This window comes from Centruroides vittatus, unplaced genomic scaffold, assembly GCF_030686945.1.
Source record: "Centruroides vittatus isolate TY-2023 unplaced genomic scaffold, ASM3068694v2 contig_620, whole genome shotgun sequence".
Taxonomy (NCBI): domain Eukaryota; kingdom Metazoa; phylum Arthropoda; class Arachnida; order Scorpiones; family Buthidae; genus Centruroides; species Centruroides vittatus.
Genome location: NW_027122381.1, coordinates 2,419,840 through 2,447,006, shown reverse-complemented (window position 1 = coordinate 2,447,006; position 27,167 = coordinate 2,419,840). Strand labels below are relative to the sequence as shown.

The following is a 27,167-nucleotide window of genomic DNA, read 5'->3' as shown; positions in this document are numbered from 1 at the left end:
TTGGTAATTCGTGGCGGTCCGGGAGTAGACGGACGTCGTCGCTACGGTCGACGAATCTTTCGTCGTCACCTTCCCCGTCACGTGACCGGCGTCGAAGTGCGCGAGACGAATTCTTCCGCCGACGAACGTCGCCCGACTTTCGCTTTCGACCGGAAGGCGACCGACTTTCCATGCCTCTGCAACAGATTCGCGTTACTCCCGCCGACAGGAAAGGCTGCAAGAAGACCGCCAAGAGGGATGTCAAGGTGAGTGGTCCCGTCTCCCTTCGGGCCTTCCGCCGCCGACCGCCGAAAATCTAAAGGCGCAAAATAAGTCGGGCTCCGGAGGATGGACGTCTGCCAGCAACCGATATAAACCGGTCGCGTCCTTCGCTTTCTTCTCCGAGCGACGCGCTTTCCCTCTAGTCCCTTTCCGTTACTTTCACCCCTCAGTCCGCGGGACCGAGCGCGCGACGCAACCGCTACGCCGCGCGTCGTCCCGGTTACGTCGACGTAAGGAGTTAGTCGCCGCGGGTAATTTGCGAAAACCGGACAGGGCCGTCTTCTTTCCCCGTCGACCTTTACCTTTACGCTTTTTCCTCTTAGGCTTAAATTGGGTTGCCGGCGTTCTATTTTTAGCCTTTTATTTATAAACACCGGAGCTGGATGGGAGGGGGTGTTCGAGTGCCGCGAAAATTAATCGCTTCCCGTCGATCGATTAATTGATCGGATTACGTAACGGGTGATCGCCGTCCAAATTAACGTTAAATGGGACGAGGTTCCTTTTTCAATTTTGTGTCGTAACCGTAACCCGGATCCGAAACTGCGTCCTGGTTTTCCGTCGCCGGTGCCGAGATTTTATTTTTTCGTAACTTTCGCCTCCTTCGGGCGGGCCAAACGCCCGTAAATTTTCGTTTCGGACCGTTTCTGGCGTTTAGGGAGGACCCGCGACTTCCCTTAACGGGATAGAAAAAGAATCGGCGGCCTTACGTCGTTCGTTCGTTTACGTAACAGTCTTTCGGTATTCGTCGTTTCGAAAGGCGATTTTTGTAATCTTCGGGTTCGAGCGGAGTTTTAATGAAAAAGTACGGAGTGTGGCGCGCCTAAAACTCCGGAAAATCGAGTCGTCGTCGGTAGAATTGCCGGTTTTTCCGGCTTTATTTTTCTTTCCGCCCTCGACTTTACGCGCTAAACCCACCTCGGCGGTAAATAAATATCGCTTTGGCTACTGTTTAAGCACGTTTCCACGCCTATTCCAGTAATTACGGCTTCTGTCCTTTTCGTTTTTAATCGTAATCCGCCAATGGATTCCGCGGAAAGTTTCGTCGCTCTTCTTTCCTTTCAGAATTTAACCACCCGAATTCTCGGTTACCTTCCAGGTTTATCCTTCTTTATTGTTTTTTACTTAACGATTTTTAATGCGCGTGTCGAAATTTCGTCTGCAAATAATTACTTCATAAAATATCTAGGTATGTAGTACGTGTCTGGTTTAAGGTCGGCTCGTTGTTTGCGCAATTGTTTCTCCGAGAATCCAAGATTTTTTTTTGTAAAAAGCAACTCGTTTACCGGGCTTAAATCCCGGAAGGTTGTTCTATTCCGATAAATTACCGGTGGGACGACGTTTCGACGTCCGACGGCGGGCGGACGATCTCGAACTTCCCCGGCTTAAACCAACTTTCGCCTACCAAAGTCGATCTTCACTAATTTCTTCTACGTAAATTCGTAAGGTTAAAAAGCCTACGGGAATATAGCGTTATAACGAAGGTCGCGTGTTACTGCGCGCTAAAGCGTGCAAAAGTAAAAGTAGAGAAAAACATTACAATTAATTGAATTAATAATGTTGTTTTTAATTAAAGTGCTTCGTGGGGAAGACCCGAACACGCCATCCGGCCAAATCCGTGTAAATTCCAATATTCTCGCATTGAATTTCCCTCTGTTACGGTTCCGACGCGATTCGATAATTGTACGCCAACATCGTTTTGTAATACGTTTCGATCGTTTAATCGTAATCTTAATTCGTCCGGACGTTCGCACCGAAAAGTGTGCAAAATTGAGAAATTCGGTTATCGCTCCGAACTAGTTTATCGGATCGAAGCGGAAAGTGACGAATTTTTCAAAAAAAGTCGCGGCGATTTTTATTCTTTCGAAAGTCGTCGACCGTCTTTCCGTAACGCCCTTTAATAACACGATCTCGCAAATTTCGATAAGTTTCCTCCGGAAAATTATTTACTACGCTATTTGCCTATTTCTATAATTTTAATTTTAACAACCGGAGTACATTGTAATTCGAATCGAAGACATTTATTATTATTTCGTTTTAAAATGTTCGTTATAATAAGGAAAGCTTCTATTTTCGTTTCGTCACGTGCCATAGTTTCGGCCATTTTGTTTCACTACCGGAAGAGGAAAGAGTTCGATCGCCTAATTTTCCCTCCGCCGACCGTGCCCCTAAACGAAAATCTTCCGCCGAATGCAAAACAATTACCGGTATAAAATACCAAATAATTCGAAACGAATCCTCCCGACCGTCGAGCCTCCGATGCGATTCCGTCTTCGTTTCTCCTCTACCCCTTTTTCGATATCGCCCGGTAAAACGGCTTTAAAACGGCCGGATAAGTCGGCCCGCGGCGTAATCCGTTTCCGACGAAACGGGTGACGTCGCTGCCTAAGCTTACGCGATAAAAATGCCTCCGTAACGGGATCTCCTAGCCACACTTTCCAAATTCTAACGCGGTTATATAATTATCTGGAATTAAACTATTGCCTTCGAAATACGTAACCCATCCCGAGTAATCGACTCGACTTACATTTCGCTTTTTTATTAAAAAAAATGCGCCCTAATTTTTCGACCGGCAAATTGTAATAACATTCTAACGACTCTTTATCGAATTAGAACAATCGGCCGCGTGGCCATTCCGTAATTTTTCTATTTAATTAACCGACGATATACGAAATTCCGGGCGTATATCGCGCATCTATGTTACGGAACCCGGCCCCGATACGGCGCCCGAGAAGAACGCGTTTCGCCCGGTAGCTATACCAGAAACCAACCGCCACTTGGAACGAATCGTTTTAAGCCGGTGACGTAGGTAATTTTTTTTAGATATTTACGTATAAAACCGGACGAGTATTTAGTCGTTAGTATACTTTTCGTAATAGGCCGGACGTACATGGTTAAAGCTACGGCTTTTAGAATAAGACGCCCTATTAACGAGTCGCGCGGTTTCGAACCGATTCGTATTTAACTAGATGCGAACCCGAAGGTATTTCTCGGTTTAGACGTTTTACCGATTACCTTTTCGGAGTAGGTCGTAAAAATCGCGGACTGCGTTATACGTCGATTCTGCGCGCGTTTAATTAGTCGAAAATAACCAGTCGATGCGAAACGTATTTTTCGCATTCTTATCTTCTAAATTTCCGCGTATTTTAAAATACATTTTTTATAATATTTATACGTTAGAAGGTATCGTTTTACTTACACTTTTCGAGTTTTGAAGACATTTAATATCTCGTAATCGTATTTTTGCGATTACGTTCGAGAATTACGTACAGAGTTACGTATAGCCAAACGTCGTTTTCTCGCCGCGGTTTGATTTTTTCCCCGGCCGAGGCCGACAACCACTACGCTAACTAGGTGTACGGGCGAGTCGAAGCGCCGATCCGAAGGTCGAGTATCTTAATTCGACGATCGAGCGACGGCGACGGTGCGCGGGGTGACCGGCAAATACCGAAGGATTTTCTATTCGATATTACCGAAAAGACGACGAGAATTCGCGGCGCTCGGTGGAGTTTACGGATACCGTAATTCGTACCGACGTAAACCGTCTTCCGTCCCGTCGCTACGTAACTTCGAGGACTCGTTTACGACCGATCGCGGTCGATTCGTTTAAAGTTACGAGGTAAAATTTCATTTTACCGAGAATTTTTGGAAAACGAGATAACACCGGAAACGAATCTTCGGTCGAATTTACGATTTCGGACGAGGAAAGATAAACAAAAATTCGACACGTTATTTTCTCTTCGATTATATTTCGAATTACCGAAATACGAAAATAGAGATTACAAATTCCTTTTTAAATAACATAAAACTTAAATATTTAAAATAATTTGCCCTAGTTTTACGAAATTTCTCCGTAAAATAAAAATATATACGGTACGCGCGGTACTTTAAACAAAAATAATTTCGCTTTAAAAGTGTTCCGTCCGCGATTAGTTCGACGTTTTTTCTCACCGAAAGAGAATCGTTTCCGCCAAACGGCAAACTTTTGGCAAATTCTGCCGGAACTCGGTCCGCCTTACAATTTTTGTACTCGACTCGGTAAGACAAAATCCCCGTCCGGTTATCGGGGTAGGCGATAATATTCCGGAAAATATTAGTGTCGGTCCGGCCGTTTTGCCACGTCGACCGTCGCGGTTCGGTCACCGGCTCGAATTCTAAGGCCACTCCCCGCCCATCGCCCCCGTACCGTTTGTTATTCTTGCCCGGTTATCGGACGAGCCTCGTTAGAAAGCGCGCCCTTTCCCCGCGGGTGGAAAATGGAGAAGCTCCGATAAAATAATTATATCCGTCTTATCTCGAAAGCCGTTCTACTTATTCCGGTTAAAAATAAAAAATTAACGACCGATGCGCCGTTAAACGTTCGGTCGATCGGCCGGAGGAATAAACTGTGTCGGATTCCGTAATTTCTACATTATTACGGAATTCGACGATAAAACGAGGTCTAATCGAACTTATCTTTCCGTCTTCTTCGTTTCCGAGATCTTTCAATTAAAAAAAAAATGTAAACGATAAAGCTAAAGGGACGATAAGAACTATTCTAAAAATATCCGCCGATTTCTAAAGTAATTACACTTTGGCGGCGAATTTCGACGCATTCCGTTCGTCGGTTCCCTTAATTTTTTTAAAACGAAAATGTCGGACATTAAAAGAAAACGGAATTTTTTCCGGGGAGGGGGAAACTCGGAGCCGATATCGGTTCCTACCCCTACGAATTAGTGTTATCTTTACTAACAAAAGGTAAAACGGGATACCGTTTTTATTAACAAAGAAACGCTACTTACCGCTTTTTGTCGGTTCGAGAATGTCGGAGAGCCGGTACGGATCCCGAATTACGGCCAAACCTCCTCGGCCATTTTGGCCGAGGAGGTTTTGCCGTAATTCGGGATCCGTACCGGCTCTCCGCCATTCGTTTTTAAGAAGAGAAATTCTCGGCCCCACCCGTGGCAAAATCGCCGGTTTCTGCGCCGAGCGTCTTCCGTCGGCGCGAAAAATGTTCGTCCCTATCGTTTCGCGTAAACGCGTCTCCCGCCTTTAACCGCTGTTTCGGAAGACGTCTTCCCTCTTATTTTTTGACCGGACGACTCGTATTATACTCCGCCGCAGCATTTAGCCAAACGATTTGACGAAATTCGATAGGCGTTCGGAAGACGAGATCTTAGCAATCGATTCGCGCCTAACGGCGAAAGAAAGATTTTCGCCATTTAGTCGAAAATTTTCGGAGCCACGAATGTGGACGATTAAAGAAAACTTTTCGATACCGCGGCCATTTCGATTACATTATTTCTAATTTTAGTCCCATCGTTTTCGTTACTCGGCCTAATTTTCGCGCGTTGCGGAGTGGACGGACGGACGGATTGGTCCCGTTAAGGTTGCGCGGAAACCGCGGCAAACGGGCGAAAAGTAATCCCCTTTAACGAAATTAAAATTCTTTTCCCGCCTACGAAAATAAAGATTCTGCCGAAGATATCTTTTCCGGAATAGCAGTTAGCCGGAATACTTGGTATAAATATGCGGGCAAATTCGAGAGCGTGGATAACGTTACGGAAGAAGAAAAAGAGATGGCGGCAAAACGATAAACGGAAAAGAATCGTCTTTTGTAATTTCTTAACTGCCGACGGCGTCCGGGCCGGATTAGAAGATTATAATATAAGAAGTCCGAGTTCGATTTGCGGATATCCGAGGGAAGCGACGGGTAAGACGAAAGAGGCCGAAGAAAGTTACGGACACCGGGATCCGCGATTAATAGACGCAAACGCGCCGTCGAATAATTAGGAATTATATTTTTTTTGAACGAGACGGGGATAAACCCGCGCGTGCACAGATATTGCGGACATCGTCCGGAAGGTCGAAACGCCGCGATAATCCGTCCGTCGAACGGCGAAGAAACGGAAGCCTTCCGGCTGCTTCGGCTCCCCGGAAGTTGCTAAATATAACACCGCGATGGGTTCCTACCGTGCGGAATTATTTCTTTAGTTCCGCCCGACGACGACGGCGACGACGTAGGAAGCCGATTTCCGGGATTCCGTTAAATATCGGCCAAGTAAAATTCTACTCTTTCGAATAATCGCGACGTATCCCGACGGAGCGCGGCTTACAAATTTTTATCGTCGTATTCTCGCGGCCGAATTCCGCGCGAGAAAGTGTCCGGCAGTTTAAAAACGGATATCGTAAATCGAAGATTAAAGGCGACGACCGACGACCGGTAACTACCGTCGGTCCTATAATCGACGATACGAACGGAGAAATAGATTTTCGCGGGTTTTACCCGCCTACCGGGGGGATTCCGCGAGAAGCGCGTAATGGCTGGCCTTTGTCGTAACTGGTTACCCGCGAGATTATTCGTTTACTGGGAAAAATACAGTTTAGTCGACTAATTTCTGGCGTGTTCTTTGTCTCCGTATCCATTATTACGGTATATACTTTATTCGGAATCCCTATTATATATTTTAATACGTCGTATTATTATAATGTATATTAAAGGAAACCTGCCGTGTCGGAGGAAACGAAACGACGGAACAAAAATTACAAATAACGTCGTCGGAATGGCGTTATATCGAAAAGTTTTCTTTAGTTGGCCCGCGCTCCGCGTAATGTCGGGTATTCGGCGAAAGATCTTTGGCCAATTCGTAAACTTTAACGGTCGACGGCGAAATCTTGGCAATAATTTTTACCGGAATCTTTCTAAAATCTTTTGGCTACGCGCTGCGAACGAATATAGCCCCTCGGGGATTGCATTTCTTAGCGTCCGTTCGTAGATTAGAGTAGTAACCCGACGGTATTGTTTACGAAGTGGCTTAAGTTGTACTAAACGACGACTGGCGAAGACGGTTCCGACTAACTGTTCGCCGGTCGTCGAGCGGGATAAATGCGCCTTTGTATAAAATTTCGCGGATGTTCTCGGAAATGCGTCCGATGTTTCGGCGACGTATTTTCGAAAATGCCGCTTCGTTTCGCCTTTATTTCGTTTCTGGGCCGGGCGGAAACTGATAAAACGGAAGGAAATTAGAAGCGACGGATCGAGAGGAAATGGTCGAACGGTCTTCGCTTTCGACTGTAGAAAATAATAATGTAAAATATGGGAAAACGAGAAGGGAAACGGCTGTTCGACAGTAATTTCCAGCCAAGAACACGCTTTAGGTACCGGCGAGTATCAATTGTAGTAGGAAAATGCCAGATGTTTGTAAAGAATGGCGCTGTAATTGAAAAGGCACTTATCCGAGAACGCGACATTGTTTGAAAACGCGCCGAAGGACGTTCGAATTATAGAAAAACGTCGGAAAAGCGGTTTCGCCGACGGTTTTCTTTCCGTCGCCCTTCGTCCGGTGGAGCGCTTTACTCCGACGAAATTCGAAATCCGGCAAATTTTGTAACTGAAACGCTCGTTTCGTAACAATAAATAGACGCGCGTCCGCTTCTTTGGCGACCGCGTCGGTCCGCTTCGTCTGGGAATCTTTTATACGTTAGAAAATACCTATTATTAATGAGAACTTTAATATTAGACGTCTCCATTCCGGATCCCGGTAAATTCCGACTTTCCGAAAGTTTCGTTTGTAAAAAAGGATTTCCGGTTCCTCCGTCCGTTTCTCTATCCGGTTCGTTAGTTTCGAAAAGCCGACGAATTTCTATTAAAGCCGAAACGACGACTTAAAAATGGAAAATTTATTCCAGTCGCGTTCGATTCTTCTTATTTAAAAGCGTGATTTTTCATTATTTACATTTCGATATTATCGAATAATCATCGTTAGACATTTTCCCTATCGAATTTTGAATAATTAAACATTTCGCGTCATTCTCTTATTAATTTTGAGTATTCGCTTTATCTATTTGAACTTCCAACGCTTAAAAACACGGACGAAATAATCGCGTCCGACGTCATTTCCCGCATTTAAGCCCAATTCGGGTTCGAATCTCTCCGGAGTCTTCGCGGAATCGGACTAAACTTTCGTTTCTAACTTTCCCAAAATTCCGCCCGGCTCCGGTAAGAAAAGCGGCCTATCCGCAAAGCCTTACCGATAAATTGGAGGGTCGAACCCCGGCTGGATACACCACCCGGTAACGACTTTACGGAGATCCGTTCCTCCTCCTCTTTCGTGCCCGCGTCTATATTTTGCCGTACGACGATGGTAAAATCCAAGAAAAACTTTTTCTCCAAAATAATAATAATCGAAAAAAGGAAGCAACGATTAAAGCGGGAAATGGTCCTCGAATGGAGCGTATATGTACGTACCGTACGTCGATATACGAAAAATAGTGTAAAACTTGTAATTAACTAGAAAAAAGGTGTTAAGAAAAGCTAGAAAATAGCGGGCATCGGTGCGGACGACCGTAAAATTTCTGGTATAAAGTGATTTAAAATGCGCGGAAAACAATACTTTAACCTAGAAAAGAGAAAATTGCTCGTCATTACCATACAATAAATATTGTTCTCGGCAATTATCCCGGGAATATAATAAAAACGGTTACGATAAAACTTTAAAAATAAATTCGGTTTATATTTTTAAGACGTTTATTTCCAGTTCCTTTTCACCGCGAAACAAAGTTTCCCCGAATGGCCCGAGTCGGTAAGCGGGAAAAGAAGGAGGGCGTTAGAAACCGCGGGAGATATTGGCGATAAATAGAGAGGTTTCGAGGTCGCGTGTCACGTGATAAAACACACGTTTGCTCCGCCCATTCGCCATTTTTGTGGTAGTTTTCGCTGGCTTAGCTTGCACGTGGTTTGTTGTTCGACGTTTTTTTTTTTAGTTTAAACGTACAAAAATACTGCAGTTCTATTATTACGGATTAAGTTAAAAAAGAATTTTTTCTCGCGGGCTATTCTAGCGGTCTAACGGGACGAGATGCGGCTCTATACGAAGAGAAAATTTCGTTATGTCGAGGCGATCCATACGAAGCCAGTTTATCAGACTAAGTCGTAGATTAAGAGTTGTGGCCGAAAGTAGAATTTGGTGATATTATAAACTATTTGGTTTCGACAACAGATTTCTACACCCTGTCACAAATGAAAGCTTATAAATATTTAGAGGCCCGTAACTATTTAACGAGTGGCTGGGTTTCTCCTGATATAAAAGTAAAAGTAATGAATATCGGCGAAATAATATTGCTTGGAAAGATACGTTTTCTTTTGTTTGTACGTAAAACTCGTGTTTTTACGTATTTCTTAACTAAGAATTTATGTCTGAAAGTAAAAAAGTCTAATTAAAAACAGCCGTGGCAATTTTTTTAATTCAAATTGTTCCTTTATTTTCTAGTTGAAATTAGCATATAATAAGCCTACTTGCTTTTTGTTTTAACGTGTAACGTTTATAAGTTTGCACTAGCTAAAGCTTGAAATTACATTAGTTATTCGTTTATAAATGCACTATACCGAAATAAATTAATATAAGCAAATCAGTAAACTCTTTTAGGTTTTAAAATATAACTCAGTGTTTATTAATATAAATATTGAAATGAAATGTTTCCGACAAACTCTTGTATCGATATTCACTTTATTCGTATCGAAATTTTTCCGGTTAATTCCGGAGAGCCACGCAGTTTCCTTCGTCGTGAAAGCTTCTCACTTGTCAGTTTGGGATCCTCGATGACAAATAATGCCGGGAATTTTAAAAAATGATGTTCCTTTGTTCTCGAGTGAACTAGCGTCACACCCAATTACGCAACAAATCACCATAGTGATATACGCGACGAAAAAAAAACAACACAAAAACTCCAGTTAAAGCGCACGCGAACACACACAAAACGTAAACGAGTCACAAAGAGTCACAAAGATGGCGCTGGACAATTGCGCATGCTCATGACGTCACTCGCGATGTCGACACGAAACCTCTGTATAGGAGATAACCGTCCGCGGACGGGCCAAATGTCGAAACGAAAGATTACCTTCACCCCTTTCGAAGAGAAAACAACGGTAAAGGATAGAGGTACGGCGTTAAGGAAAAATGGGGAAGAATCGATAAAACGTCCGATTATTACGTCCGATATTACAATTAATAGACAATTTCGAGAAAAACGTACTGTACGGTACGTTACTCGCCTTATTCGGGCGGAAAGGTTAAGACCGGACGGCAGCGAGTAATAAACTCCCAATTTAAATAATTAAATCCGGCCAAACGACGAGGATTAAATTTATTTCTAATTCGTCCGTCGAGCGTTATTTACGGGAAAATTACTTTTATCGCGTAAAAGCGAATTTTTCCTTTTTTATTCCGGGTCCCGCGCGTCCATTCTCGGCGGTTAATAATATATCGCCAAGAATGGACGCGCAGTTACATATAGAAGAGGTAAACGGGAGCGGCAATCGGGAATGCTCGAATAAAAAGTATATTTAAAATCGCCGAAAAATTTTAGCGCCGGCCACCCCCGTGTTCAGGCCGTAAACGGCGAAATCGATTCTTCCGGCGGAAGAGAAGCTCCGTCCGATTAAAAGAATACCCAACGAATTCCGTAAAATGGGATCGGTTACGCGCTTCCCCGGAAACTACGCGCCGTAATTTCTGGCTCCGGTACTTTTTTCGCGGGTTAAATATTACGTTTTCGAAGATGCCGAAAGGGGCCCGGGGGTGGCGGCCCCGCCCCCGGCCCATCGAAACAAAACGCTATTCCGCCCACCGACGTTTACCGCCTCTTCCCACGGCCGACTTTGGCGCGGCGTGTGGCGGGACCGAGTGCCGACCAATTAAATTAATTTGCACGAATAGAACGACCCGGCCCGGTCTACGAAATCCACCCGAAAGTCGGGTTCGGTAGGCAACGGATATCGTCGGAGCGAGAAACCTTTAAACGTTCGGGTCCCCGCGTCGTATCCTTCTTTCGGCGTTTTACCCGTATCTCCCCTCCCCGGGTTTTTCGCCCGGTATTCGGATCGAAATGCCAGTCGCGGGCGAGAAGGGACGATTTCGCCAGGCGCGCGAACGAAAGTGACCGGCGACTTTTGCCGAATTACGCCATTTGGCTAAGGTAACGTCCATTTTTTACGTAACAGTCACGATTATTTCGGAAGATCCACGTCGGAGAATAACCACCGACCGGACGAAATTATCTTTCGTCCTTTCCCCGGGGCCGGAACTCTCCGTTTTTCGGCCAATTTTTAGTTTTATTTTATTTCTTTATTTTTCCATTTCGCCGATTAAAATATTCGACCGGTGGCCGTCGGACGACGGTCGACCCGGGCCACCGGGAATTTCTCGAAGAACCGCGAAGTTAGGTAAGAAAAAGCCAAATTTTTCTTTCCGTTTATCCCTTTCTTCGGCCGGGATATAAACCGTCTTCCTTTCGTATTCCGTCCGGAAAATACATTAAATCGAAAACTCTCCGGATTTCGGCGGGCGCCGTCTTGGTTTTTTCGGGGATGGGTGGTGGTCTCCGGCGCCTTCCGCCCCCGGAGAGGCTGCCCGACCTACGATTTCGGAAGATTGACCGGTAAAAGTCCTTTTCATTCGGTTTCTAAAAATATATTTAAAACGATTTACCGAAGTTGGTCGTCGACGAACGGTAAGATTTGGCCAAGTTTTGACGAAATACCTTCTTTCTGGAAAATTCGTCGGGTAAAATCTTCGGACCGCCGGAAAATTTGTCTTCGCTCGCTTCCGTTACGGAAATTCGTCGGTGGCCGACTCGGCTTCCGGTGTGCGGCGTCGGGCTTTTCGTCCCCGACCGGTCGCATCCAGGTGTGTTTCTTTTATTTACATTCGATCGCCACGGTCGTCCGCGGAGCAATTAATTGCGGGCGAGTTGCCGTTTACCGTCCCGGGGAACCGTTTCCGAAATAACGGTGGACGCCGTATTTTACCCCGCTAAGGCGGTAGAAGACCCGATTTGGCTGCCGGAAGTTTGGCCTTTGGAAATTTTTACCGGGCGGATACTTCTTCCGTCCCGTCAATTCCATTTTCGTGTGAATTGTTTTTCTTACCGTCCGTATCTAGTTTCTTAAAATATCGGACGGGGTCTTTCCGGGAAGTACCGTAATAAAGGGACGATAGCCTAAGTAGAAAGTAGTAAGAGTAATTGGTGCAATATTGCCCGGTCCGTTTCTAAACGCGCCTAAGTTCCGTAAAGCGTAAGGGGAAAGACCCGAGTTCCGGAGCAAAAATTCTTTTATTCCTTTCCATCTCTCGGACGCAACATCCCCGCCGGTCTTTGCCGGGAAATTTAAAATGTCACCCTGCCGGAGGTGGGAAGAAAGTGACCGAGTTTCGGTACGACGGTAAACTACGACTCGGGTTAAGGTCTAGGGATTCCGTTAGAAGCGGTAGCCAAAACTCGGAAACCGTAAATCGGCGCCGCGCTCCGGGGAAGACGGAAGTGGAGAAATTTCTTTCCCGCCGATTTAATTCGTCCGTCGGTTAGCCCGGAGGGGTCTCGGGGAAAAAACCTTCGTTTTACGTTAACGAGACGACCACCGACGTCGAGTCGCGGGCGGTGGAGAAATATTTTCTGACCCGTGGCGGACCCTCTCACCCGCCGAAACCCTCTCACTCGCTCCACCTTCTTCGGTTTTTCCACTCCTCCGGTGAAAAAACCCACAGTTTCGAGAAAACATTAACGAATCGACCTTCCTTGCCGGGCGCCGAGAAGGCCCCGGGTCCGGAGCACCGGCCGAAGACAATTTCCCGGCCGGCCCGGATTCGAACCCGGATCCGGGAAGAGTCCGAGTGGACCGTCGGTGCCATTGGGAACGGCCGAAAAATTGCCCGGGCCAGGGCGGGGAAAAAACAATAAACGCCGCGGCGGAAACGAAGGATTTCGGAAAAACCGAAAATTAGGGCCCGGTCCCGCGCCCCTCCGACCACGGCCGGAGGCTAAGGAAAGGAAGTAGCGGGAAGGAGGAGGAAAGAATAGGGAAAAACGCGGATGCCGGGGAACCGGGTCTAAACCCGTTTGGAAAGCGAGAAAAGAAATCGCCCCGCCCTCTAGCGGTCCGTCGACCACGAATAAAGCGCCCGCACTCCCCCGGCGGTACCCCGGGGATCTTCCCGCCTCCCCGCGATAGGCCAGGAAAAGAAATTTTAGCGTCTATAATTTATTAAGAGCGGGAAATTTTTTTTCGTATTTAAATGCTCCGGAATACCTCGACGGCCTTTCGTCATTAAGTAAGAGCCAGGTGTGGCCGGGTAGAAAGTCCGGTCGGCGCTAAACTATTTCCTAATTTTACGTATTTCGTAGTAGACGGAGTCGGTTCGCACCGCACTTATTTTATCCGCAGCGGCGGTAAAAGAAGGTCGGAGGTGATATTTCGACCGTCCGACCGATTTACTTTTAAAAGTAAAGATTCGTTTCTTCCTCTCTTCCGATCTCCTCCTTTCCTGGCCGAGGATTAACGAAGGAGCGAGATCGACCTCTGGCGTAGTCTTTCTAGCGAAATCGTCGGACGCGATTCGAACGCGTCTTCCGTTCGACGGCTTCTCGGCCCGGGAGGACTCGGCGCTGGACAAATATAATTAAATAAATGGAAAGGAAGACGGCGGATCGACCGGCAGAAAATGACGTTACCGACGACGTTAATAGAGAATTAAATTGACAGAAAATCAATTTCGGCCAATATCCAGAGGCCGTTCCGCCCGGACAAATCTCCAATATAACGCCGTGACGTCTATTGTTGACTTTTTAAAATTATTTTTCGTCCGCATAATTACGGAAAAAAGTGGAATTTCCGAGGATTGCGACGGCATTTTACAATTAACGTCGCCGGCTCTTTTCGACGATTTCCTCCGTCCCCGCATCGACCGTTACCCGCCATCGACGGGAAAAAGGTATTCCGGTCTTCTCCGGTCCGTTTCCGTCGAATATTCCCGGAGACGAGAGGAGAAAATTGGTCGTTAATTGCGACGGTCTCCCTCTCGCCGTTTCTTCGCTACGCCCGGAATGGCGCGCTTATAAAGGGAAGGCGGAAACGCGAATACCCTTAGTCCGCCACCGCCCGCTTCTCTTCGCACCTGTCGGGATGTGGCGGGGCGGCGATTTCGCTAAAGCGGGCCGGGAAGGCGGAAGTAGGGTTTACCCGGTTAATTTACGTAAAGTTCTTTAAATAGAATTTGGGGCGGGGGGAAACCGCGGACGAAGAGAGGGAGGACGGGCCACCGGGTTACGCGTAACCGCTTTACGGCGGCCGGGCGGGAGGATTAGGGGATAGGAGAATAGGCGTAAAGCCGGGAAGAAGAGAAGAGGGAGCGAGTATACGGGCAGAGAATCGAATAGAGGAGAAGCAGCAGCGCCGCGGCGGACGTTGGTCGGATATCGATCGTCCCGTCGCTAGAAAATGGCGGATGGCGCAGAGAAGACGGCGGCGACTAAATGATCTGCAAATGTCTGGGCGATCAGGTAAAGTCTCTCTTTCGGCTCTTCTTCTTCTCGCTCGCGGTCCCGGTGGCCGGGGCGGTCGCCCCCCGGACCGGAAGCGGGCGGGACCGGGCGAAGAAAAGCTTCTTCCGCCCTCTTCGGTTAAAGGGCCTCGTCGATATTCACTTAGCCACGGAGGATTGATTGTCGCCGGCGATTGATTCCTTTCGATCGTCCGCTCGATCGATGGCCCCGACCTTCCTTTTACGCCAACGCCGCGAATCTCCTTCCCGTCTTTTGTCTTAAACCGCCGATAAATTATTAAAATCCGGCCTCTTTATTTATCCCCGCCTTTAATTCGCCGACTACGGCCTTAGTCCGGACGGCGGACCGGTCCACTTCCCACCCACCGCCACTCGTTACCTTCCGCTCTTCTTTCCGACGTCTTTTCCCACCGGAAGTACCCGAAATCCGCACCGGTCGATCCAGTTTCCGGTTAGAAAATTGGTCGAAACGACCCCGACCGACGGCTTTCTCGCGTCGACGCGTAGCGTTGCCGCGGACTCGAACCCTCTCCCCGTCCACCCGGAATAACTAAATTTTTGGAATTCCGATTCCTCGTCCCCCATCCGGTTACGGAGGAGGGTCGGTCGTCCGTTCGTTTGTCGGTCGGCTAACGCCTGGCTTAAATCCCGTTTTCGATCGGGTTTCGTCGTCCGTCTAGACTCGGGGGGACCGGACGTTCGGGAGTGGATCGATGACGACGTTTCCTCCGGTCCGTTCGTTGCTATAAATCCGTTTTCGTAGAGGATTTTTTGAGGTTCCGTCGGAGGAGGAATTTTCCAACAGTTGCTGTTATTTTTGGAGCGCGGTTTAATTACGAGCTGTCGATGAAGAGGTAAACTCGCGAGTCTTTGTTAAACGAAGCTTAGCCGCCGCTCGACAAAGAAACGTTCTTTCGTCTCGAAATCCGCCCGTCTAACGTGGCTATTCGAACCGTTTTTAAACCCAGCCGGTCTCTCTAAATTCGCCCGTTTTTCCAGGTTGATCTCCGGCGCGGTAATTTCTTTGTATCGGAAAACATTCCATTTACTTTGGCGTATATTGTTTTTGTTGCAGTAAACTGGCGAGAGGAGCAGCAATTTTCTTTCTTCTTAGTTTTATATTAACGAACTCTCTTGTTTTAGTTAGAGTTTTTTTCGAAATAAAATTGAATTTCGGCAGCCGAGGAAAAAAAAGTGATTTGGTAGAAAGTGGCGGTTTCGGTCTCTTCCGGCGAAAAATAAGAAAGGAGTCGGGAGGCGAAGAAGAGGAGGAAGATTATTCCCAGGATCTGCCGGGAAGACTCGGCTCGCAAATAATGTTTAGCGGAGATTTATACTCCGGTCGATGCCGGGATCGTCGGTATTTCGAGTATATCCTCCCGGAAAAGTCGGCGGTGGTGTCCTTTCCGTCGTCCGTTCCAATTAATTAATTTTTGGAAAGCGGGCCGTTTTTGATAAAGGACGAGGAAAACCCGGTTCTATAATTCCCGTTTAGAGGCGGTGGAAAATACGAGTAAAATTTCGGGACGGCTTTTCTCGGAATTTTCGGGTGGCTTACCCAACGGATTCATCGATTAGCGATTTATGTTTTGTAAACGTTCGATAATCGATACTAAATTAAAAATTTCTCTTCGATACAATCGATATTTATATTTTATTAAACGTTCCGGGTCGATTCTCCTTATTTTTCCTCCGTCTTTAGATGTCGCCCGTCCGCAAACCTACCGAATTAATCGGCGAAAAATCCGAGAAATAGGCGGGCCGAGTGATTTAAAATACCGTAAACGACGAGAACGTTCGCTATATACCGACATTTTCCGATTGGTTTTGGCACTCGAACAAAGCTAAAAACACGAGTCGAATAATTTGGATTTCCACGACGAAAATTGAGATATTTTAAGAAATATTCGACAGTTCTTTATTACCCGGTAAAATTTTCGATATCCGGGCACCAAATTTGTCCTAAACGTAAAGTATTTGTAGGGAATAATTAACGTATCCCGGAAAGTCGTGGGTTTTGGGGCAACGACGGAAGTTTCCGCGGGAGATAATCGATTTAGTCGTAACGGATTCGATCTTAATTAAAATAACAATCGAATTTAAAAGCGATACGAGACGATAAAAGCGCAAATGTTAAGCTTTGTAACAACTTAAGCCACTCGTCTCCCGTCGGGTCCTCTTAAGGTCCGTTAACGACGGTTACTCCGGAGTAATCTTCGCTCTCTTCCGTCCCGATAAGGCATCGGTCGCTTTCGAATCGGGGTCGTACGGTACGTCGGCGAATTTTTGCCATTTGCGGGGGAGGAATCGATACGTTTCGAAAATAACCGGTAATTTGGGGAAATTCTGTTACGGAAATGTAAATCGAACATCCGAAATTCGTGTCTAGCGAAAAGACTGGAGTGTCGAATTCCCGTAGATATTAACGTCGACGTAACCGGACAATTAAAAGTAATCCGCCGAGAGCCCGCTTTTCTTCCTAGAAACGTTCGTTTCCCGGGAGAAACCGACCTCGGAGGGGAACTTCCCGTCGACGAAGAAATTGTGTCGGCATTTTCCGGTTCTAATCGATCGTTCGCGTAAAATTGCCTATGCCCCGGCGGAGAGACGGAAAATTTTCCACGGCCGATATCTGTCTTTCGGACGTTTACCGCCTTCCGTCTAAATATAAGCCCGCCAGACTTTTCTAACGGACCCGGACGGGGTGGGGCGGTGGCGGTAAAACGAAGTAAGCGACGACGTCCTTCCCGTCCACGCGGGTGGTTTTATTCCGCGGATAAAGAGCGACGTCCAATTTGACGGGAATCGTCGGTTCGAATCTCTTATCCGAAACGAGCGCATTTTCGATAAGACGTCGATAAGCGTTATAAATGTACGGACATCCCGGATCGAACCCGGCTAATCGTTTCGAGAACGCGAATTATCGGAGGGCCGGAAAAGTATAAATGCGAATATTACGAGATTATAGTGGCAAAGATTTATATTTGCGGAGGTACGAAGAGGGATTTTTCTGCACGGAGCCGTCCTTTATTCGAAACGGAATGCGGAATCGAAAACCGAAAATGAATGCGAAAGATTTAAAATGTCCGACTTCTTCTCCGACGTCCGACGAAAAGGATCGAAAGTGCAATTCGGTCGGAGGGAAAACCGAAAAAGTAATTAGTAGATAGAAAGAAAGGATATCGCGTCGGGCGATACGATATTAACGGTCGACTTCCCAGTTTCTAATTCGAATTCTTACGCGGAAATTACCGGCCCGCTTTTAGAATCGCTTAAGTTATCGTCGGTTAAAACACGGCAAAAGTGTACGAGAGGCACGATTTAAACACCCAAAATTTTTATAAGAAGTTTTCGTCCCGGCTCTCTTCTCTAAATTTACCTACTTTTAAGTGTCGCTTCCTTCGCCGAGCTAATAATTTTTCTGTTATTTCGCTGCAAATTAAGAATCGTTTCCAATCGTTTGCCGGTTAAAAGGTACTCGGGACGGCATTTCGAAAATATCGTCGGCCTAACGTCGCCTTTTCTATTTCCGTATTTTCCGCGACGTCGCGAGAAAATGCCGCCGTCTCGGTGGGTAAAACGTACTTTTCGTAAACGGGTCGGCAACTTTGTAAAATGTCTTCTGTCGCGGCTTAAAATACCGGAACGGCTCCTTTTATACTAAAATCTCTAAGAAGCGAAATATTTAAATTACTTGCACTATGTAAGAACGGAAACGTAATATTTTTCGCCCCGAAGATTTCCTTTCATTAATTAACTCCAGTTAAATTCGCTTTCGTCGGAAACTCGGTATTTAATCGAGTAATTTTTTCCGACGTAATTCGGTTTCCGGCTACAACTACTCGTACTTTTATTCCGCCTTTATTTAAAAAGTAATAAATATATAAATAACGGTGGGAGATATTTCCGTCGTCTTTTTTCCGGTAAGACGAAATTTTTATTGTTTTAAAATAACGGGAACGTCTAGTTCCCGGTTGCTGGCGGATTTCGAAATTACTCGTTTGGCTCGGACCGACGGAACCTACGTTCGGTTAACGAACCGAAATAATTCGATATTTCCGCTCGTCCCGCGGATGGGAACGTAAGGGGAATGGCGGGTTCCCCGGATTAAAAGTGGGCTCGATTTAAAAGCCCGTTAAAAACACGTAGCGTACAAATGCGCCGGAGAAGTAGCCAGTTTCTAACGGAAATTCCATTATCGGACGACTTTTCGGCTTGGTGTTTCTATACGCGAATTAATGGCTGGATTGCCCCGTTTGTTCGAACGTCGAACTTTCCGGTCCGGTAACGGAATACGAAATTGCGGTTTCTGTCGGGAAACTGGCCAAAGTTTTAGAAAAGCGAGAACTGGCGCGTTCGTCCGGAACCGGGTGCCGAATTAGGCTATCCGCCCGGCCACTCGATCCGTCGAGACGGTTTCCGGTCGCTAGACCGACGACTCCCAACTACGCATCTCGGGTACTTTCGGTTTGTGCGCGGCCGTTCGCGGATCCGGGATTTTCTCTCGGGGTTTCCTTCCGCCTCCGCGTTATCGTTTATAACGTTTATCGCGCCGCCCCTCCCGTTCGTATTTACCGTCGACGGACCGGCGATAGGGAATTACGTAAGCGTCAGGTAACGATAACGATACGGGCCCGAGTGTCTAAAGCTGGCGAAATATACTACGACTCGTATTCGTTTATACGTACAAACGCGAGAATTGAAAAACGGTCCGTGCGAAATTTGAAAGTCATTCTCGAAAGTCGTCCTCCCTCTATTACTGTAGAAATAGTCCAGGCTACCGAAAATGGATTCGTCGCGGATGGAATTCGAAAGTGGCCGCGTCATTTTACCGTCGAGGAGCCGAGAACTTGCTGACTAGGTGCCGCGCGTCATCCGCCCTACGGCCGTTACGTAGCGACGGAACTAGCGACAAATTTCTCGTATCTCGGACGGCTAGCAGCCTCCGGATTACGGACATTTCTAACGCCTACGCCGGAATTAAATACGTCGGAACGAAAGAATCCCCTAGTTTAATGTTCGAGCGCGGGCGAAAGTTTTCCATTCGTCCGTGACGAAATTATTAAGCGTGGAGGGAAGATATCTGCGTACGCAGGTAAGGCAGATTCGCGCGATAAAACTCCCGACTCCTCGGTTTCGAAACACGTTGCGTAATTAGCGAGAGAAGCGACCGCCATTTAATTATTTGGTATTTTTCAAACACGTTCGATTTATTCCGTTTTCCCGCCCGCATACGCCAGGCAGTTCTCTTTTCGATCCGGGTTGGTTCTCCTCGAACGTTTCGTCGTCGGTGTCTAAAGTGGAAAACCTCGGTTTCCGTCGCCGTTTAAATCTTCCTCGCTCCGTACGTCGAGTTTCGTTTCGAAGGCCGCGGTCTATCGAAGAGTTCGAATCGAAATATTTCGCGGCGCAGATATAAATAACGGAAGGCGATGCGAAAAACTCGCCGGCCTCCAGCCGGCTAGTACGGTGTTCGACGAGAAATTTTAATTATATCGGCCGGTTTTTAAATCGAAAACGTAATCGGCGGGCGCCGCTCTTTCTTCGCGCATTTTCGTATAAGACCTATAAATTTAATATTTGCGCGAACAAAACGGAGGCGTTAAATCGTTACTCTCCCGGTCAATTCGGCAAATTCTCCCGGTCGCTAGCCCGGCGCATCGGTACAAAACGGACGGTCGAGAACGGCCGATACGAAAATTCGAATTTAATAAAACTCCGTTTATACATTACTAAAATATTGCTAGTTGTTTATCCCAATTAATAAGACTTTTCACTGGCGACGGAGCGTAGGCGACGAAATTCGCCGGCTCCGCTGTAAAAAATTACGAAAATACACTCCGGACGCTTAAAGAATACAAAACCGAGTGGCGGCAAACGGAAGATGTCATTTCTATAAATTATAATCGAGTTTTAAGCCGACGTTCCCTTTTTAGTTAATTCTCCACACTCGGTAGACGACGTCGCGCCCGCGAGGATGACGGGTAAAAGGTACGAATCTTAAACGACGTAGTAAACGGAATGGGTAGAGGAGGGAATGGCGTTTTACTTCTCGGGTTCGTCTTTTTCCTCGATTTCCGTATTCTCCGATGAAAAACGAGTGGAAACAAAGAATTTTGTAAATTCGACAGAATGTCGACCTACGGTAGAATATTCTTCCGCGGACATTTTACCACGTCTTTTCCTTTCTCGATGACTCGAGTCCGTCGAAACTTCCGTCGTTCCATTCGATGATATCGAAAAATGTCTCCGTAAAGTCGAAATTCGTACGTCCTCGTCGGGTTGTAAACTACGTCGTACAAATTACGGGTTTGGAAGAATAGTCATTGTTGCGAAGGATGCGCGAGTCGCTCGAATGAGAATCGTGGTGGAAATTTTCGGACAAACGCGATAATTTGCCGATAAAATCGCCCACGTTTCTCTATTTATAAAAAAATATAAATTTGGAGGGCCGCGCAATATTTCGTCGTTCCCGTAAAGCGCGATAGGAATAACCAACGTCCGGAAACGACGACGCTATTGTATAAATATACGGGGTGGGCCAACGAAAACGAAACGGCGGAGTGTTCGCGTTCGTCCGAGCAAATCGCTCGGACGGGTCGATTTTATTCTGGAGGGGACGTCTTTTGCAATTAAGTTTTTGCCATTCCGAATACAACGGACGACAAAAAATTTTAAAAACTCATTTATTTTGTATTAACTAAACGAACATTTATTTCGAAAAAAATGTTTGTTTAGTTAATATTCGGATTGGCAAAAACTTTATTGCGTAAGATGTCCCCTCGAGAATAAAATCGACCCGTCCGAGCGATTTGCTCGGACGAACGCGAACACTCCGCCGTTTCGTTTTCGTCGGCCCACCCTGTATAATTAATCGAATTACGTAGAAATCGTCGATACACCTAAAACTGCGGTAATTGGCCCGTACATTTCGATAGTCGCCTACGCCGGAAACAAAGTTAATTCTTGGCGCTCCGCACCTGCGGATTTCGATGCGGGACGCCTCGCCAACGCAGAGTCGTACATTCGATTATTTCTTCGGTAATTAACGCGTCTTTCGACTCGATTTTCTCCCACCGTTAGAAAAAATGCAAATCGGTAAATATCGGCATTAAGTTACGCTTCCGATTCGTTCGTACTGTACGTCGAATTGGCGGGTGGACTACGAGCCACGCGTAATACCGGAAAACCCGGTTACCTTAAGAATTAAACAGTTCGAGACGAGCCGTAAATTTGAGTTCTAAAAGACTACTTTATAGGAAACTAGCGGATAGGCCCGGCGTTGCTCGGGCAAAAGTAACGATAGCGAATATTAAGATTATTACGTTATAGTCAACCTTACCCTTTTCGCAGAATGCGAGAATCGGGTCCTCCCTGTTTCGGGACTAATCACGGAATTTTTAGATGGGTCTAAAAATATATTCGATTTCCCGCAAAAACGAAAAAAACTGCATCCGCGTCTCGCACGTCGCTTTCTTTTAACACTTCCATCGTCGATAAAAGTGTTAAGACTTAATCCCGTCCCTCTCCCCCTGGAGAGAAATTTCGAAAAGTCCCTTTTTACCGAGCGTTCTCGTGACGTACCCTAACTGCGTATCAAATTTCAACATTCGACTCCTAACCGTTTGAGCTCTGCGCAGATTATTATTATTGTTATTATTATCGACTCGTCTCGATTATATATATAGATTACGTTCGTTTCCCGCGTCGGAGTGGCCGGGTCGACGGATTCCGTTACGGATGTATTCTGCCGCCCGGAAGCTTCTAATTAGAGAATTTACTTCCCCCACCGTCTACAGGTTTCGAATAAATGCGATAAAAATCGAAAGATTAATGTCGATTTTTAATTTTCGCTCATTTTGCCCGGCCGTTATCCAATTCGGCGCGGTTGGAATTTCGTGTGGCGGGGTGTATAGACGTTATCGATCTAAAGGACTCGCGTTATAAAAACCGACGAAATCGTAAGATAAAAATTGCGAAACGTCGTCCTTCTTTAAGCCCGCGGGTTAGAAATTTGCGAGAACCGAGTACTTTAGCCCGCCGTCCGTAATTAAAGACCAGTTACCGGAATTAGCGGGCGGTGCGTAACACCGCCACGGAAATCGCCGTATTTCGGAGAAATTTCTCGGCTTTAATTTTTAAAATTTTAATTATTCGGAATTAATTGCCATCCGAGTCGACCGCCAGATTTATTTATTGGACGAGAAAATTGCCCCAACGTCCATTTTGTTATTTGTAGGAAATTCTATTTGCTTTTCCGCGGGTTTCGTCTCCGACCGACTTCGATCTCTTTATATTGTTAAACGCGGGACGGTGGCCGAAAGCGGCCGTCGGCGTCGACGGAATAAACGGATCTCGATAAATTTGGCACGGACGGTCCGGACGTTCGTCTCTTTCTATAATCGGAAGGTTAAGTGTTTTACGCGTTAAGCGCGGTGTTATCTTTCGCGTTAAGGCGCTTCTACGGGAAGAAACACCTTCGGAGAATTCTTCCCTTCGATTTCGTTATCGGCAGACGAAACCTCCGTCGGAGGAACATTAATAATAACCGTTAAAGATATCGATCTTTTCTACGCCCTGCCCAGTTTAGGGGGAAAATAAAAGTTGGGCCAAATTAAAAAAAAATCTAAGCGGTGGAGTGTTTTGCAGCCAAAAATCTGGTAAAGTATAACTTTCGTATCCTTTTTGAATTTTCTTGCCGAAAGAAAGAAAAGAGTGCCGATCGAATAAGATCCCGTAGTCGAAAGGACATAGGCCAGGGTTCGACACGGTTAAGTTACGAAATTGTTTTTCCGGAGGCATTTAATTATACGGATAACGGTTTATTAGGTTAATAATCTATATTTAGACCCACGGCCACCGACGAGAGATTATCTGCCTTTGTTTGTCGTCCCGGTCGAGGCTTTATTGTTTTCGTCGTCGGCATCCACCGCGGCCGATTATTTGGCCGTCGATATTTGCGACTGATTTTTTCAGATATTCCGAATCGATCTATTTCGTTTTTATCGAATACTTTTGTTTCGACATTTGCCCGGTTATCGATGGCCGAGGCGCGTAATTTATCGTAGAGAGACGGGTGGGAAGGCGGATCGGACGAAAATTTATGATAATTTGGCAGCGTTTATTCCCAAGTTATTAAATATTGGGCCGGGAATCGGGTTACGCCGCGGAACCAAAGCGTCGTTTCCATCTTAGCGTTTACGGCATTACCGGATAATCGAATCGCCTTTTAATTTCCAAATTAAACGGAAAGAATACGCTATCCGGATTTATCCTATTCCCTCCCTCGGCCGGAATTATTTTAAAACTGCCCGAAATTATACGATTTTGCCCTAAAATCCTAATTAGACCCGGGCAAAATTTTAAAAAATAAGAGTAATTTGCCGGTTCGAGGACTGGATAAAACTTTAACGACTTTTTTTGCGTTAATCGATAGTAAAAATTAGGTTAAACTTTTCGATTATTCGCCCGCCGAGCGCTCCTTCCGAGTCCTCCGTCGTGGCGGAAGGATCTCGCGGACGGTTTAGCCAAATTCTCCGACGGAGGGGTTAAGAAGCGTTAGAAAGGAGTCGGAGACGGGCGGGTGAACGTATTAACAATTGATACGAACGGGAGCGAAGCGTTAACGCAAACATTGATTTAATTGTGACGAAGAACAAATACGTAGCTGCCGCCGTCCCATTTACATAACTTATCGATTTTAGAAATTTAACGCAGCGAATATTATTCTAGGCGACGGGAAAATTGAAAAAATAACCCGTAAATTAATTTGGCTTTTTAACAATTTTCCTTCGATCGGCGGGAGACGTCGGCGCTCCGATTTCGTACCAAATAATTTCTGATAAAGTAAACAAATCGCGGTTACGAATCCGAGATTAGCGGCGGACGGACCGAACCCGGATAAAAAAACGTCCGTATCCCTATCGAATAGGCGTCGAGTGACTCGTTTTAATAGGTAAACCCGGGCATTTTACGCCGGGCGATTAAGAAAAGTTTTTCCTTAACCCTCTGCCGCCTCGCTCGATTTCCCGTCGTAATTCATTTTTTTCCTCATTGGCCAATTTTCTAATTACTTAAAAACTTAGTTTTATAAAATGTTAGTACCGGAAAGAGCCAAAAACAGTTTTTACCCCGTAAATATTTACATTTTTACGCGCCCGCACAAAAGCCTGGACGTCGATTGTTTACATTTTGTGTAATCTCCGTGGCCGGTGTTTACGTTCCATCTCTCTATCGCCTCTTCCTTTTATTGTGTACCTCCGTTGTTAGGAATTTTGCAAAACCCACGCACGGGCGCGTTTTAAAGGCGATATTTCGCCCAGACATTCGACGGATTAAATTAAAAATAAAACAATTAAACGTAATATTTAAAACGCTGGTGTTTCTTTTGGCAAAAGAGGCGAGACGACGTATAAAGGAGACGGTCGACCCCTTAAAAATTTTATAATCGTTTGCGGCAGTGGAGGAAAAAACATAATTAGACGGCGAAATATCGACCGGAAGATTTCGTCGTCCCTCTTAATTGTCGGATCCCGCGGCCGGCAGAAATTACCTTCGAATTCACTTTCACTCTTATTATTTTATCGACTTAATTAAGATACTAAACGAGAAATATTTTCACGCGTTTTCGCAGCTGCGAATTTAATTACCGCGCCTTCCCGCAACCGCAGTTCTTCTTTCGCGACGAATTCGGTCGTGTTTAAAACCGCCGGCCGGACAATTGCCGTCGATTTTTACAAGTTTTCCACCCGGAACTGCCGGAGCATCCCGAATCTCCGGCCGGGGTTAGAAGAAAGGCCGGACCTGCCGAGTAAAACATTTATTTACGATTATCCGAAATAACTAGAAAGCGGTTACCGATGCGTAAAGTCGTCGGTTTGTAATTTCTTTCATTTCGGCCTATGGATTTTTTCGGTTTTTCCGCCAAACTTCTGTCTCTTTCGCCGCGGACTAATTTCGCCGTTAACTGGACGGCGGTAGAAGCTTAATCGCCTTCGGACGGGATATTGTCGCGTTTTTCTATTTGTATAAAATTCGATTAAAAGACGTTGTTTGTTCCGACAGCAGGAGACAGTTTGCACCATTTCTCCGACACTTCCTTCCCGCGGAACGATGGACAGGCGTCGGTCGTCTCAGCCATCCACCATTTCCAGCTCGGCCTGCGGAGAGAGAGACATCTGCAGAATATGTCACTGCGAGGGAGCCTGGACATGCCTTTGATATCTCCTTGTTACTGTTCCGGTAGCCTCAGATACGTTCATCAGGCCTGTCTTCAGCAATGGATCAAGAGCTCGGACACCAGGTGCTGCGAACTCTGCAAGTTCGAATTCATCATGCACACTAAAATCAAACCCTTTCGAAAGGTAAGCGCCGCCGTCTTCCCTTCTCCGTCCGCTAGGACGACTTTCTGACGTCTTTTGCTTCGTTTCAGTGGGAGAAGCTAGAGATGTCTCCGGTGGAACAGAGGAAAGTGTTGTGTTCCATAACGTTCCACGTGGTGGCCATCACCTGCGTGGTGTGGTCTCTGTACGTTCTCATCGATCGGACGGCCGAAGAGATGAGAACGGGAGAACTGGGATGGCCTTTCTGGACGAAACTGATCGTGGTGGCCATCGGGTTTACGGGAGGACTGGTGTTTATGTACGTTCAGTGTAAGATGTACGTCCAATTATTTAAAAGGTGGAGAGCTTTCAATCGAATTATATACGTTCAAAATGTTCCAGAGAAAGCTGCCGAGTTGTCGCCGGTTACCGTCCTGGCGCCCAGAGACACCGACTCCGTCACTTCGGACAGTAAGAAGCACGGTTGTTCGCCGGTGGAAGAGTATCACAGTTGCGAAAGCGGGGACACCGGAAGTGACGTGCCCGACGAACTGCCTCCCCCCATCGTGGTCAAGGAAAACGCGGAGACGGTGGCAGTCACGCAAGTGGAGAGTGGCGAAGTGCATCAAACTAGATGAGACTCGCTCGTTTAGTCTCGCCCGTTATCTAGTCAAGTTTCGCTGTTTTTCTGCTCTAAACATACGTTTTTGTTTGGAATAATCGAAGACCGTCGACCGACATTCCTCCTTCGGATACGATTTTGCGTTTCTTTACGTATGCGAATATTCGAACTTTCGTCATGTACAGTACATAGAATAGCGTGGACGTTCGCTCGTCAATAGCCATAGTTGGGTCCGGAACGAATCCGCGGAGTGATTTTCTTTTACCAAACCAGCCGGTCGATTTTCCAACATTCAAACCTCATTAAGAAAGTATATATACAAACCTATATATATATATATATATAAACACAAATTGTACATACGAAAGAATAAAGAGTGTTAAACATTTTTATACGTCGTACTCTTCTTTTAGTCGGCATCCTTCCGACGACGGAGGAAATTAAGAAGAAACCACGCTTTATGGGATTAGCATCGAAACCGGAAAAGTTTAAATGCGCCACCACGACGAAAACGGAAGGGCCGACGGAAATATTCCGTGGCGATTAACGATTTATTTCTCGTAAATACGCGATAAGACGACACTTTTTCCGTACGTTTCGGCCAAGGCGGCACTCGATTTTAAAGACGTAACGGAAACAAATTTGGACAAA

General features: G+C 46.1%; 1 protein-coding gene across 1 annotated transcript; it reads left to right on the top strand.

Moving 5' to 3' along the window:
• On the top strand, positions 1-26,908 carry LOC136979451 (E3 ubiquitin-protein ligase MARCHF8-like). The gene is given in 4 exon segments (XM_067275463.1): positions 1-245; positions 25,638-25,776; positions 25,779-25,936; positions 26,005-26,908. Coding segments are annotated over 4 exon segments (900 nt in total). The 5' UTR covers positions 1-170; the 3' UTR covers positions 26,533-26,908.
• Positions 26,909-27,167: the final 259 nt, after the last annotated feature.